Source organism: Penicillium malachiteum (genome assembly GCF_028827825.1).
Source record: "Penicillium malachiteum strain IBT 17515 chromosome Unknown utg000001l:1.0-8184562.0:1.0-8186909.0, whole genome shotgun sequence".
Taxonomy (NCBI): domain Eukaryota; kingdom Fungi; phylum Ascomycota; class Eurotiomycetes; order Eurotiales; family Aspergillaceae; genus Penicillium; species Penicillium malachiteum.
In genome coordinates this window covers 2673147-2687207 of record NW_026643094.1, presented here as the reverse complement: position 1 = coordinate 2687207, position 14061 = coordinate 2673147, and the positions used below count along the sequence as shown (strand labels likewise).

At 48.2% G+C, this 14061-nt stretch overlaps 6 protein-coding genes across 6 annotated transcripts; 2 read left to right on the top strand and 4 right to left on the bottom strand.

Annotated features, from left to right (window-relative positions):
- Positions 1-177: 177 nt before the first annotated feature.
- On the bottom strand, positions 178-3563 carry N7483_001000 (SPX and EXS domain-containing protein; the record flags this gene model as incomplete). Its single annotated transcript, XM_057084438.1, has 7 exons — positions 178-1203; positions 1262-1351; positions 1404-1577; positions 1643-1786; positions 1844-3370; positions 3437-3491; positions 3550-3563. 7 exons carry the CDS (start codon positions 3561-3563, stop codon positions 178-180), a joined length of 3030 nt encoding a protein of 1009 aa, XP_056950587.1.
- A 998-nt stretch (positions 3564-4561) lies between these two features.
- Positions 4562-5360, bottom strand: N7483_000999 (DUF3759 domain-containing protein; the record flags this gene model as incomplete). The annotated part of the gene is made up of 3 exons (XM_057084437.1): positions 4562-4965; positions 5051-5194; positions 5345-5360. 3 exons carry the CDS (start codon positions 5358-5360, stop codon positions 4562-4564), a joined length of 564 nt encoding a protein of 187 aa, XP_056950586.1.
- Positions 5361-7484: 2124 nt separating this feature from the next.
- Positions 7485-8255, top strand: N7483_000998 (alpha/beta hydrolase; the record flags this gene model as incomplete). Its single annotated transcript, XM_057084436.1, has 1 exon — positions 7485-8255. One exon carries the CDS (start codon positions 7485-7487, stop codon positions 8253-8255), a length of 771 nt encoding a protein of 256 aa, XP_056950585.1.
- Positions 8256-9297: 1042 nt separating this feature from the next.
- On the bottom strand, positions 9298-11268 carry N7483_000997 (S53 family peptidase; the record flags this gene model as incomplete). The annotated part of the gene is made up of 6 exons (XM_057084435.1): positions 9298-9649; positions 9705-10002; positions 10053-10146; positions 10203-10338; positions 10389-11087; positions 11135-11268. 6 exons carry the CDS (start codon positions 11266-11268, stop codon positions 9298-9300), a joined length of 1713 nt encoding a protein of 570 aa, XP_056950584.1.
- Positions 11269-11564: 296 nt separating this feature from the next.
- N7483_000996 (uncharacterized protein) lies at positions 11565-11786 on the top strand (the record flags this gene model as incomplete). Its single annotated transcript, XM_057084434.1, has 1 exon — positions 11565-11786. One exon carries the CDS (start codon positions 11565-11567, stop codon positions 11784-11786), a length of 222 nt encoding a protein of 73 aa, XP_056950583.1.
- A 1137-nt stretch (positions 11787-12923) lies between these two features.
- On the bottom strand, positions 12924-13247 carry N7483_000995 (uncharacterized protein; the record flags this gene model as incomplete). Its single annotated transcript, XM_057084433.1, has 1 exon — positions 12924-13247. The coding sequence occupies one exon, from the start codon at positions 13245-13247 to the stop codon at positions 12924-12926; it is 324 nt and encodes a 107-aa protein (XP_056950582.1).
- Positions 13248-14061: the final 814 nt, after the last annotated feature.

Here is a 14061-nt window from a genome sequence, read left to right as displayed (position 1 = left end):
CGTACTGCCAGTGTCCAATGGTCGATTTGACTTGGAACATTAACATTGAAAACTTGAATGAAACTTGAAGTGAACATTTGAAGCAACTTGAAATACTAATATGTCCATTCATCAACAAATGTCTAGCTAGTCATGAAATTATAATTATGTTTTGTTCAAGCAAGTCATGTCATCAGTCTATTCCGCAATGCGGTGCATTGGAGATCGTCGCTCATCCGCAACCTGTGCGTCATCATGGGCAACATCAACTGTGGAGCCTGATTCGTCCTCATCGGTCGTCAAATCTCCATCTTCTTCTTCTTCTTCATCAGACGTGTCTTCAGTACTGTGTGAAACACCATGTCCATGCGCGAGAGCAGTGCTAGAGAAGTACGTCGGCAGACGCTTTCGCTCAAAGTCTTGGGTATGGGCGCCTGCAACTTTGTTTCCAACACGAGCGACACTGGCCGAGGGTCGGCGATTCCGAACACGATGGCCCGAGATCGATGATGGTCCAAGCTCTGCATCTCCTGGCGACATAAAGGGCGTCGTCGGCTGTTCCTGGAGTTGAACATCGTCGTTTTGGGCGCCATCGAAGGCTGGAGTTGCCGGGATATCGTAAGGCAGAGGAGTATCTCTCGATGCGCGAAACAAGGCCACGTTGGTGCAGTGCTCATTTTCCACACGGAAGATAGTCCATACCCCTCGACGGAAGACTTCCGACAGAGAGACGGCGAAGCTCAAGAAGGCGGAATGCTGCATATCGCGGGCAAAGATGGCATAGAAGATCCAGTTGAATCGAATAATGACATCCAAAACCATCGCCACATAGTACACCCAGACTCGTCGGAAAGCGAGCATCTCTCGCAGCATGGGATGCGGGGCATAGGCATTACCCAAGCTCCAGTCCATTATCAAGTCCCACACTGATGTATAGACAGCGTTCAGGAGTGCGAATGTGATAAAGGAGGCCTGGAATCGGGTCTGTCGCTCGATACGGTACATGCTGAGAGTAGCATAGTACAGAATGCTGAAGATGTACTTGCCCAAGTTCAAGAGATGGGGAAATGCACTTTTCGTGTCCACATATCGACGAATGCACTGGAAGGATCGCCATATTGCCGGGAGACAAGTAAAGAACCCAAGAAGCCTTGAATGGCTGGAATTGCATTGGGGTGGGTTGTCCCAAGCTTGGGCGTATAGGCAGAAGAAAAGTGCAATGTTCTGGAAGAGATTAGTTAGTCATATGTTAATATGAAAATAAAGACACTAGACAACTTACCCCCATGGCGTAGCTCTGGGAGCAATACATGTCACCGAGAAAGAAATCTCGAAATTCAACAGGGTACACCCCGGCTAGTAAAAGTCGCCACTGCATTTGTTAGATTGCATCAATGGAAGTAGGCATGGAAATGTAAACTCACGTTTGAAAAGGCCCACCATTTTCGGCTGCGATGATGCAGCACTCTGGCTGGCAAAAAAATGATGGAGACAGACAACCCTATTAATACGACGGGCCAGTATATGTACATGGCATTCATCCATGAAAAATTTAGCCACATGAAAAGACCCAACATAAACATGAAAAAAGCGGGGATCTAAAAATACGAGGTTAGCTGAGACCAAAGCTAAAACATCTGAACATATCCGGATGGGGACATACTTCTAGTAATTGGCGCCACTCCAGCGTGTGCCTGGTATCATATTCAAAAACAAATGCATAGTTGATCTTTGAGTTTGTCCAGATCATACAATCCCCGCAAAATAGCAATACGTGAAATGTGATCAGGAAGAAGCCTGCATAGATCTGGTTCGAGTTAGCGACGTGTGGGTTTCACAGGGTGAGACGCAAGGGAGGACAAACCTGTAACAAATAACTAGTCTGAGTCTGTTCCGCCATGTTGGCGGAGTGTAAACGTTGTGACGCGTAAACCAACGCTTGGATTGCAAAGAGAACGCCCGCCATAAGTAGGAGGCCCGCCCGAAAAGTGCTGGGCGAGTAATCTCCCAACTTGTTAATGGTGTGACGAAGCTTGGACACGGCGATTTTACGGTTCCCGCGCTCAAAGTATCGAGAGTATAAGTCCTCGACTGCTACCAACAGGTGCTCAATTTCTTCACTCTGCACGAAGGAGGCCTTGTTGACCCTTTCGGTCATATACCGCAACAAAGGCCGAGAATCAACCGCTTTGTCATACTTCTTGTTGATCTTGCTAAAAGCTTTCCGGTTCAGGAGAGCATAATCTTTCAGCAACTCAATTCCTCGGTAAAACTCCTGCAATGCATGCTTAAGTTTGCGCTTCGCCGATCGGTAAGACACCTCGTTGTTCTGTGGATCTTGCCGCCGCATAAAGTCTCGTCGGTTGGCAATAAACTCACTGTCTCGCTCAGGAATCTTCGGTGTACCCATCGCTTCCAACGCCCGAGTGTTCTTTCCAAACCTCGTCTTCCCAGTGAGAGTGTCTTTAATTCTGGAGCTGTTCAACTTGCCGAGCATCTTTGTACGATCGGGATGTTCACCCTTAAGAATCTTGGCGGCTCGCTTGACCTCATACACTTCCTGAATCCTTTGGTCTCTCATTATGTGCAATTGCTGGCGAAGAACTTTGAGTCTGACGCTAGCTTCCTCTTCTTTCATCCGATAAAAGGAGTCGATCTTGTTCAGCTCGGCGTCCAGAAATTCAAAGAATTCGTCTTGACGTTTCTGTGTCTCCAACGCAGGATCAACAGCTGCTTTCTTTCCTGGAACCTCCCCTTCCGCGTTGGACCAAACTCGTCGAAGGAGTTGCGAGGTACGGTTTCTTGCATTTGAATTCGTTGGGGTCAATGTTGTTCCCTGAGTGCTGGCACTATGCAAGGTAGGAACCGTCGGGGTCCTTGGGATCATCGTGCGATCTTCCATTGATTGCGCGGGAGTTGCAGTGAAAGTCGCACGCCTGGCGACTGGAGACGGAGTCCTGACTTCCTTTTGATAGCCTGGGTCCTGCCCCGGCGGCACATATTCCTCATTTGGGTCTATCAAGGGATCTGGCAATTCGAACGAAGCCCTGTCTGATCCCATCATCCCCGACTGTGGTGGTGTCGCGATGATGCTCCCATAGCTCCCAACGGTGTCAGGAAGTCGCGATCCATGATTGCGCAACGGCTGTCGTTCTGGTCTGGGTGTTGACCTGGAGCGGGGAATCGGCAGGGGACTAGAGCCTCTGCGATTCGCATTCTCATTCAAAGTATCGTCTTCATCCGTTCCATCTATATGCTTCCTGGCATTGGACCGCTCGAGAATTGGCGATTCGTGGAAGGATGGGGTTGGGTATCGAAACGACGGAGTTTGAGGACCACGATTTCCTTTCTGAATCGCTTTCGTGATCGCCTTGACTTTCTTCTTACCGGTCTATAACAAGATGTGCGATTAGCCATGCTCCCGAAATCCATGGATGCAGCATATCGTGGATCGTACCTTGTAATCGAGATATTTCGCCCGCCACTCAGGAACCAGTTCCTGTTCCAGCTCTCTATGGAAAATCGGTTAGTGATTGGAATGTCCAGATGTGTCACGGGGGCAAAACCAACTTCGCGAATTTCATCCTGGCCAACGAATCTCCGTCATGACATGCCTGAGGATGGTTGGAGAAAAAAAGAAGAAAAATTGAGAAGAAAAAAACAAAAAGAAAAACCGGTATGGGAGACTAGCCAATGGAAGCACAGTCCAGTCACTTTCCAGGTTAGGACCTATTAGTCCAGACGCCCCGGTCTATTGCAGATAAGCTGCAGATGCGATTCGGAAGATCCGTGATAAGAGAGAGAAGCATAAGATTTTCATCTCAGAGATTCTCATTAAGATTCCTATTAGGGCTGAACCTAAGTACCAGATTCTCGGTCTTATCCCTATTGATCCTTAAGTGAATTGCAACAATCACCGACGAGGTCTAGAGCACGTGCAAACGAATGATTTCATGGATTCCTGGATTCTCAGGCGAAAAAGGTGCCCCACTATTGGTCAGCTATTTATACTTGTTGATTGGTTAATTGGCTATTTACACTTCAATATTAAACATTGGACTAAACCATCTAGAATCATCTTGATGGAGTATTCATATGAATATAGACTAGTACTTACACTAATCTATAGTATATCCATGGATGGATATTCAATTACATGGTTCATGATTCAAAATTTATACCAAAGACGAAATAAATTCAGAAAAAGACGAAATCTCAGGATCTACAACCTTTGAAGAATGCACAGTGGGGATTCCGGAATGTTGCTCGGCGGGTTCTCATGGTGATAACTGACTGAGAAGATTAGAGATATACAAAAATTCCGAAAAATCCAAGCCCTGCAATCCTACATGAGCTATAGCTCGGGAATTCATGAATATGGACTTTTCGCCGAGGTCTACTACTACGTAAGCTATAGCTTGGCCGACGCCATTAAGGAACTTATCAAGATGATAGATACTACGTAGATCAGCAACTAGAACATTCCAGCAATTCGTGATCATCATTGTCTGGCTCTGCTTATACACAAGCTGGGGAATAAAGGAGCCCAGGATATCTTATTGAAACAAAATATTAAATCATGTCATCGTCCATTGTGCCAGCACGGACTCGCATTTACCAGCGGCCCTGGGGAGGGCCATCGAAGCGGCCACCGGGGGGGACCATCGAAACGGCCGCCAGGGGGACCGTCGAAGCGACCACCGGGAGGACCGTCAAAGCGGCCACCAGGGGGACCATCGAACCGGCCACCACCGGGGGGACCGAAGCGCTCGAAGCGCTCGTGGCGCTCGTAGCCCTGGTGCCACTCCTCACCACCGCGGCTCTCGTAGTGCTCCTCGTACATCTTCTCGGCGTTCTGCTTAGCGTGGTGGTGGGCCTTGATCTTGTCGACCTCGTCCATACCCTTGGACTCAACGAGCTTGTCGACCTCAGCGCCGACGAGACCAGCGAGGGCCTCCTTAGCGAAAGCGTGCTTGACGGTCTTGCCTGTGGAGAACAAAGTTTGAGTTAGCATATGATATTCCAAACACAACAGATATATTTCAATATGGGCTGCAGGCAGCTGACGTACCCTCCTTGCGCTGGTGGTCCTCCCAAGCCTTCATACCGGCGAAAGAAGCGGCACCGGCGATCAGCTCGTGAGAGAACTTAGCCTCGTGATGCTGTGGCTCCTCCTCACGGCCGTAAACCTGACGGTGAGCGTCATCGGATTGTTCTAGTGAAAATGTCAGCTGCCACTCTCTATATAAGGCATTCCAGTAGGAAGGTTATGGATATCCGGGCCATGCATAATCATGCGTATGCAAGCGTGCCCAGATGCCAGTGGGAGTGGGGATTAGGAAGTATTGGAAGCAGTGTAACTTACCCCAGCCCCAAGCCATTGTGAATGTAGTGATATAAGAAGAAGGTGGAGTGGTATAAAAGGTTATGTGGATAGAGAAGAGAATCAGTCAGAGAGGAGGGAGATGAGGGGCATCTTATACCCGAGCCACCTGACAGAAATGTCGAGAAAGTCTACTATGTCCGGAGTACGTATTCCGCTCAGGATGCTCAGGAGCACCCGTCTCAGCTGGCGCTGCCCCACCGAATGTGGACAGCGTGGCTGAGGCAGACTTCTTACAGGTGCTATCTTGGGATACCGGCAGAATGAAGTGAGGACCCCTCCAAACACGACGGACCATGGATTCTGAAAATGACCTGAGTTTTGCCCCTCTTCAAAGTGGAGTCCGAGAGATCGCACCGCCTCAGCCTTTGTTTACGTACCATCCGACCCCCGGATGCCCGTGGTAAGTGGGGAGAATCCAAATCGGATGGAACCATAAGGGGGTTACCCTTATGCTGGGATGACCTATCATGATCTTTGTGGTGTCGATGTGCCAGACCCCGACTTCGCCGAGACTCTGGGCATAGTATTTCGGAAACGACTTAACGCCAGCCAAGAGTCTTATTTTTGGCTGAGATTCGATCTCGACAACCTTATAGGCTGTGAACAGGTGGGAGCGTACGTCACTATGTACATCGGTATACTAATTATACTATGTACTTCACTACTATGCACCCTCAATGATTCTGGACACAATGTGAACTTCAAGGCTGCAATTATGCCACGAACTCGGATGAAACACAGCGTCCCATGCTTTAATCACTTTACCCTGAAACCATCACGATACACGGATCAGAAAAGGGTACAAGTACGCGTCCCACCACTCTCAATGGCTCGCCGATCGGAGGGGTCTTTTTTCGATCCATTCAGTCCATTGTTCAGCCCTACTCCGCCTGATGACGGACGAATCGAATCAACCACAAGTCCGAGACTAGACCGAACCAGTCATAGTGGTAAGACCACGTATCCCCCGGACAACACGGTATCAGAATGGTGCCCGATGATTGTATGCAGCCGGTGTGTCCGGGCCAAGCTTCTTGTCAGAGGCTTGTCATTGCCTTACCAGGAGAGGTGCTTGGCATCACCACGCAAATAGCGGTGTATTACCCATGATGGCCATGATCAACGGATCGGAGAGAACATTTTGAAAAGTAATGATTTTCGGATAAAGTCAATTCAGAACCAGAACTCGGCTCGGGAATTTTTGTTTCTTTTTTTGGATGATTGAGAGATCTGGTTCTCATTACGTACTTGCACCGCCTCATGTGGCGTCGCTGGTATAGCCGCCACATCCAATTCAGATGGTGAGTCCGGACTCCTAATATGGAGTTTTATGATAGGTGCCCCGTCAAAGAGATGCGGAGTCATGTTTTGGCATGATAGCAAGGTTCTGAGATATAGTGAGCGTATCATGTTTAATATAGCCAACAGTCTCAAATTTGATAGTTACGTCAAGGTCTATACCACTACGGAGTAGTTTGGTTTCTACATCGATACTCAATCGTTTAGCCGCCGGAATGAGATAACTGTATCATCTGAAAATGCCCAAGTGCTCTAAAACTGATTAACATATTACCATGATCTCCGAGGTCATAAAGTGCCACTCGAAGTGACTGGAAAGTTCCTCAACTCACATGTCTTGGCAGTGGATATCACTTCATGCGCTTTAGGCGCTTCCTAGGCAACGACGGCAATACCACCATTTTGTTTACCCAACTCATACTGGTACAGCCCCTCCAACTCGGCTCCAGGGTTCTTATCCCTCAATCAAGGCAAGATCCTCTCTGGTATCCACGACATCACCTGGGCAAAACTTGACCTTAGTGCCGAGATATCCAAGCCACACCTCACTATCACTCAGCCACAAGCAGCCACAATCCAATCCAGCTAGCCTCAACACCTCAAGCTTAATCAAGGTCGGTGAGACCGAGCTATTATCTGATTTCCGAGCTTGAGAAGCTCCACACAAAGCTCCCAAACCGGCACAAAACAAGTCTGGATATCCAACTCCAGCCAGCCACAAAAGCCCAACTGAGACCAACGCTTGAACCCGAGCATCTCTGAGAAAGAAAGAAAAAAGGGCAAAAGCAAAGAAAGTGCAATTGAGGAAAGAAACCACACAATGCCTACGAAAATCCCCTCTCAATCCGACTTCCCCTCCCACCTCACAATCACAATCACCAACCCACCAAACCCAACCTCAACCCCCTCCCCAAATATCCTCCTCCTCCTGCATGGTCTCGGCGACTCAGCCGCAGGCTTCACCCCCTTCGGTCGCGCTCTAAACCTCCCCGAAACAACAGTCCTAACCCTCCAAGCCCCCGCCCCACTCCCCTTCGACCTCGGCGGGTTCCACTGGGGCGACGATGTCGCCTTTGACACCTCAACAGGTGGACTAGACATGGATGCCGGCTTAGGGAAAACTGCATCCTTCATCCGAGATCTCGTGCGCGACGTCCTTATGCAGAAATGCGGGTACCGACCACGCGAGATCTTGGTTCTGGGATTCGGTCAAGGTGGAATGGCGGGGTTGAGTCTTGCGAGGGAATTGGGTATGAGTAAAAGTGGCAATGGTGAGGGAGATGGTGTGATTAGTGAGCCCTTAGCTGGTGTCATCTCCATCGGAGCGCCGTATCCGCTTTCGGGTCCTAGAGCTGGTCAGAAGAATCGCACACCTGTGTTCTTGGTTTCTGGGCGGGATTCGAGAGCTGTTTCTGAAGCAGCGGTGAAGAGGACGAAGGAGGTCTTTGAGTTTGTGGAGGTTAGTCGGTATGCGAGGAAGGGTGATGGGATGCCGAGTAATCGGGATGAGATGTTGCCTGTTATGCAGTTCTTCGCCAGTAGACTCAGGAGTAGACAGGGTGTTCCTGAGGGAAGTGTTGAGCTTGGTTGAGATCGACTATACGGTCACAGCAACATGAAATGAGACTCAGAGGGTCCTTGGGGTTATATACTGTAGAAATAGTACCCTTAGAAGTACGAGTGTATATTATAAGTCTAGAAAAACAATCATGATAGACCACTTTTGAGTTTCTTCACTACCTCAAGGCACCACGCGGAGTATGGGGCCACCACTTTCACTACAGGGATACAGAGTACTACTACTAGGTAGGTAATGATATCAAAATTATTTGGAATGGATTGATTATCTAGAACTTGAATCTTTTTTTTTTTTGATATCTAAATACAGGGATTACAGTGGCAGTAAATAGCAGAGAGTCCACTGGTTAAACACCATTCAAGGAACCAGAGCTCCCTTATATTTGAGTAAAAAGGTCACCAGGTAACCACTCTGCTCTGCTAGTCTAGCGGTCGGCGACCCTTCTGGGGGACAAAGGTACTGAAATGCGGACGCTGGACCCATCTTCAGTGGCAGAGACTTTACCGGCGGGTGGGAGGGTATCTGGCTTCGGCCAGGGAATAATGCTTTTTTTGAATTTTTTTTATATTTTTCCTCATTATACTTCTAGCCATGCTCTTTCTATTCCACTTTTCAGATCCTCAAAATAAAAATTATTGAAGGAGATAGAAGGGATTATGTGATGGCGATGGATGTATCAAGTGAGAGCTGTTGAGGCTATTCACGCATTTCTGATTTTGAAGGTCCTGGGTTCGATCCCTGACCTTGCTGGTTTTCTTTTTTCTTTTCTTGTACTATGACTACTCTGAGAATTGTGATACTATTGGCAACTCAAATATAATCAAACTTGAATTTACTACTACCTATAATACCTGCGAAATGACAGGCCAACCGCTTAAAATAAGATGCACTCGAGCCTAAGCTTGGTATTGCGTATACTGATGGAGTCCACGAGTGAGTATTTCAACTTCAAATTGATCATATTTGTGATGCACATGGTAATTACCAGTGCGATTCATTATATTACACGTAGTCTAGCGTAGAGATTTGTACATGTAGTCATCTATCATCTGTTTTACAGAGAAAGGACAAGCTCCTTGAGCTTCTGGAAGTTAGGAGTACCCAGACCAGTAACTGGGTCCCAACCCTCAGTGGCATTCCAGTAAGCACCAGCAATGGTCAGACCACCAGCGACCTCCTCGTCGCTCTGGGGATCAATACCAGTGCATCCGTAGGAAGCACCAGTGGTAATGTCGTTCAGAGCCTTGTAGCCCTCGGAGTACAAGAAGGGGTTCAGGTAACCAAGGACAGGCTTGCCAGCGCGCAGACGGGCGTCGTTGAGCAGACCGATGATACCAGCAAAGGTGGGGCAGGCAGCAGAGGTACCACCAGAGAGATAAGCCTCTCCGCCAAGGATGACCTCGAAACTGGTGAAATGTCAGTATCAGTAATATCTAGATAGGACTTCGATGGAGTACTTACTCAGGGTACAAGCTGTGAGAAGAGACATCGGGGAATCCACGACCCTCGAAGTCGGTGTACTGGGAGTAGTACGCCTGGGTCTCCTTAGTAACGTGGGTCAGGTAGGTCTTGACGGCGGACTCCTGGAACCAAGCACGGTCCCAGATGTTGGAGAAACCACCGGAGGAGGCGTTCCAGGCGTACTCAGGGCTCACACCGGAGGTACCACCAACAGCAGTGACGTAGGGGCAGGTAGCGGGGAAGATGGGGTTGAACTGGGGAGTAGTGCCATCGGTAGACTGGCAAGCAGAGCCAACACCTAAAATTGTTAGTTGAGATAGTACTCAATGGTGCTGGTGATTTACTTACCCTCGTCACCGGAAGAGTGGAGGATGGTCAGACCACGTAGAGTGTTCAAACCGATCAGGTTGCAGACAGACTTGGCGTACTTCACGGGGACGGTCTATAGCAGAGAATTAGAAAAGGACACAGATGGTGCAGTCACAAATTATTAATCACCTGTTCGTCATCACCGTAAGAGTTGGAAATAACCTGAGGGAGCTCAGAGTTGGTCTTGGAGAGAAGGTACTCGTAGTAGATGAGGTAAGGCTCGTTCTCATCCTCGTCCTCCTCATCAGCATCAGGGTAGTAAGGACTATTCATAGTTAGTAATGAAGTCATTATTCAGATTGAATGAATACATACGCAGTACCACCAGTGATAAATTCATGGATAGGCAGAGGGTGGGAGACAGCGCTGATCAGCTGCACATCCAGGTTGGCCTCGTCAACATTGTCAACAGAGTCATCCTGGTCGTCAACACCACCGTTGAGAGTGGTGACGGTGAAGCTCTGGGATGTAATATCAAACAGCTTCTGGTAATCAGCCAGATCGGATTCCGAAGCAGACTGGTTCAAGAAGCTACCGAAACCGATCTTACTGCCAGATGAAACCTCAGGTGTGTAGTCACCGACGTTGTACATCTCCTTGATGCACTCAGGAGTAATCTGGTCAGAGCATGAGGCGGAGATCTCAGAACGGGCCTTCAGGTGTCCCTTGGTGGGATAGGGAAGAGCCTTGCGGGTCTTGCCGAAGTACACAGTGGGCGAGATAACATCAATGTAGCTCGCCAGGGTGCTGGGGATGGAGTACTCGCTGGTACGCAGCTTCACGGATCCCTCCTTCTCGTAGACAGCGAAGGTGGTGTTCAGCAGCTTGTTGACTGTCTCAACGCTACCGCTGAACTTGAGCAGAGCACCGTCGAGGGTGTAGTTCTGGATACCAGCGCTCTTCAACCAGCTGACAACAGGAGCCTCATCGACAACAGGGAACTGGGCATCAACGTCGTCCTTCTCCAACCACTGACCGTACTCCGACTCGCCGGGGTGGAAACCTTGGTCAAAGCTGATTGCAGCTGATCAATGTTCTGACGGCTCAAGGAAATAGCCAACGACATAGTGGAGGTCGTGGGCTCATCCAAGAGGGACCAAGTGCTAGGGACGCCGCCAGAAAGGCTCTCCCAGACAACGCCCAAAGCAGGCGCAGCCAGGGAGCAGAGAAGCCCGGTGTAAACAGTGGAGTGCATGGCGAACAGTCTACAGGTATAGTAGACAGCGATTAAGCTCCGAAGAATGAGAAGGGAAAAAAACACGGGGAAAAGAATAGAAGGCAGGGATCGGCAGCACTACTTATGTCCCTCGTGCCTCGTTACCCTGCACTCCATCTCAGGTTTATGGGCAAATTTGGCAAATTGTTTTTCATCATAGAATCCCCGCTCAGACACCCACAAAATGTCACTCATTCCACTCATAGCTCACCATCGCTCACCTCATCGAGATTAGACCGACGGATCTCCACCTCCTCGGGTCAGGAACCAACAACATGATAACGCAGGTTACATCCTGTGGGGAGGTCGCCACAGGTGTTATCAGTGATGCGAGTTTCGCCCCTCCTCATCTCCTCATCAGATGCACAGGAGCAAAGTGGGCCGTGCTCCGGAATGACCAGGGTATACCCCGGTCTATCGGCACTACTGTTCCTGGCATGCTGCGCATTGGTATTGTGGCGCTTTTCGTCACATTTGTTTACAATTTCATGCTGTAAACATGACCATGTTGAAGTTAATCGAGAATCATTCTTTATAAAATATGATACTCATGAGATGGCGATCGGCAGGGAAATTCCTCTCGCTTGGGTAAACCGCGGAGTCCGCCGGGGATGTTGTGGTTGAACTCCGCGAAGCTTATCCTTTCTAAGCTTCAACCGAGTCTCCACGCGGCTTGACTGGTCCATTGGAGAGATTTATTCACAAAAAATTGATGGAGGTGCGGAGTATAGCTCAGGTAATCATCCAATTTTGTTCAATTTTCCTGATCTCATCACTTTAACTAATTCATTTGCCATAATGTGTGCTAGGAGCCTAGGAGTTGCATGATGTGGGGTGGGTCACGCAGTAGTCCCGGCTGATAACACCAACAGTCTAACACCCGTGAATAACATGCGCATTAACCGATCGGCTCTTGCCAATTACCGCAAGATTAAATGAGGATAAGGCTTATGAGTCAGATATCTGTTGGTAATCCTGCAGTTTTCACCGTATCCTGTTTAACGCCACCAATTACTCAAGATAGGATGAACGACTTCATTATATCCGAGTCCGATATCTGGATATCTTCTCTTTACGCGTAACTCCGATGACTAGAACAGCTTAACATTAATGGATGCCAATGCTGGAGTACTAATAGACCTCGGGAGTACAGAATCTCTATGAAATGCATTCGCTAATCTATGTGTCTTGATCTATTTGTCACGTCGGACATATGGAGTAGTCCGAGACTCCGAGTGCGCCAGAACCCCGAGATTCCAATGTTTGATTCTGTGATTTTGAGCCTCAATGGCCCCTCAAGATGAACTTCGGGCTCATGATTATTCCCCAGGTCCTTCGAGATACCCTTCAAGTTCAACAAATCAGTTTGAATGGATGCGTCAAACCACAATTTGTCCCATAAAACACCGGCGGGTCTTACACTGGCATCAATTGATGGTATACCATGCGAAAAGAAACATTTGAAAGAAAAAAAACGAATTTCCGGTCCAGCCAGATGTGCAGTATCGTCGTGTATCGTGATTCGAATATAGAACGCCCTGGAATCTGTTAGATTGCCCCATTACTCCAATAATATTAGAATCATCGCTCTCAGGGGCCCATGTTCATACATACCGTCCATAAATAGTGTCAAATTACCGTAACCAACTTGAACCACCTCCCATAGAGGTTTGCCGAACCTTTTGCCAAAAACCTCCCTCACCCTTACAGACTTGATCCATTTCAGCCTTCAGAACCGGGTTAATACCCTTCTCTCGCATTCTCTGTTGCTCTTCCGTTGGAATTTGGTGAACAGGGTGGTCAGGCCCTGGTTTTTCATTCGGGTCGAGTGGCTTGGTGGGAGTGATACCCCATTTTAAGGCAGGGTCCGGTAATGGCCGATCGGGGTTTTTGATGCGTGATGAGGAGGCTGAACTGGGGTTGGAGTTCTTTTCGAACATGGAGTTTGGGAGGGACATTGGGAGGAGTAGGCGTATGAGGAGATGTTGTTCATTGGAATTCGGACTCGGAGTTGGGATTGCACGGTGGATAATGTATTTCACGATGATATATAATCCTTTCAATGGTGATTGAGGTCAAAGAACGAATAATTGCGAATCATGTTCCTTTCTAAATGGATAAAATGCAGTTCACGCCAAGGCACTGATTCTTGCGATGATCTCATAGCTGGATGAACCTGTCCGGAAATGGACTCTTGGCGTCAGGGTCTCTTCCCCACTGAACCCCGGATTTTTGTCACTACAACGAATATTTCGAATTGTCAAAGTTTGTCTCGCATCTTCAATCAAGTTTTCTCTATCAATTGCGTCTATTTCATCTTGAATAATTGAAAGAATATCGTTCTCTATTCTTCAGACTACGCATGGGACGCCTATTGCCACTTTTTATCTGGACTGATCGTCAGTGGAGCCCACGCATGTAGGTTCCAAGGAACATGACTGGAGGAACGAATTATAACTCGAAGAGCGAGTATTTCCATAACCAATGGAATGATCTTGACTAATTTCCTAAATCAGCGCGGGCGTTCATCATCTGATCTATTATCTCATGTGGCTCGAGCTTCACAGGTATTAAATCGCCTTCAGAGGCAAACAACCTATCTTACTCTCATTGCCTCTTTTAAACTGAATATTTCTACTGTACACATTGAACTTACTGATATTGAAGTGACTGAAATATGTCCCCAAGTCCTTTTAACAACTTCCAAAACCTCCTGGATCAGCAGGTTGGAGCTATCACGATGCCTTCATCATGGCCACCTTCAAGTTCCCC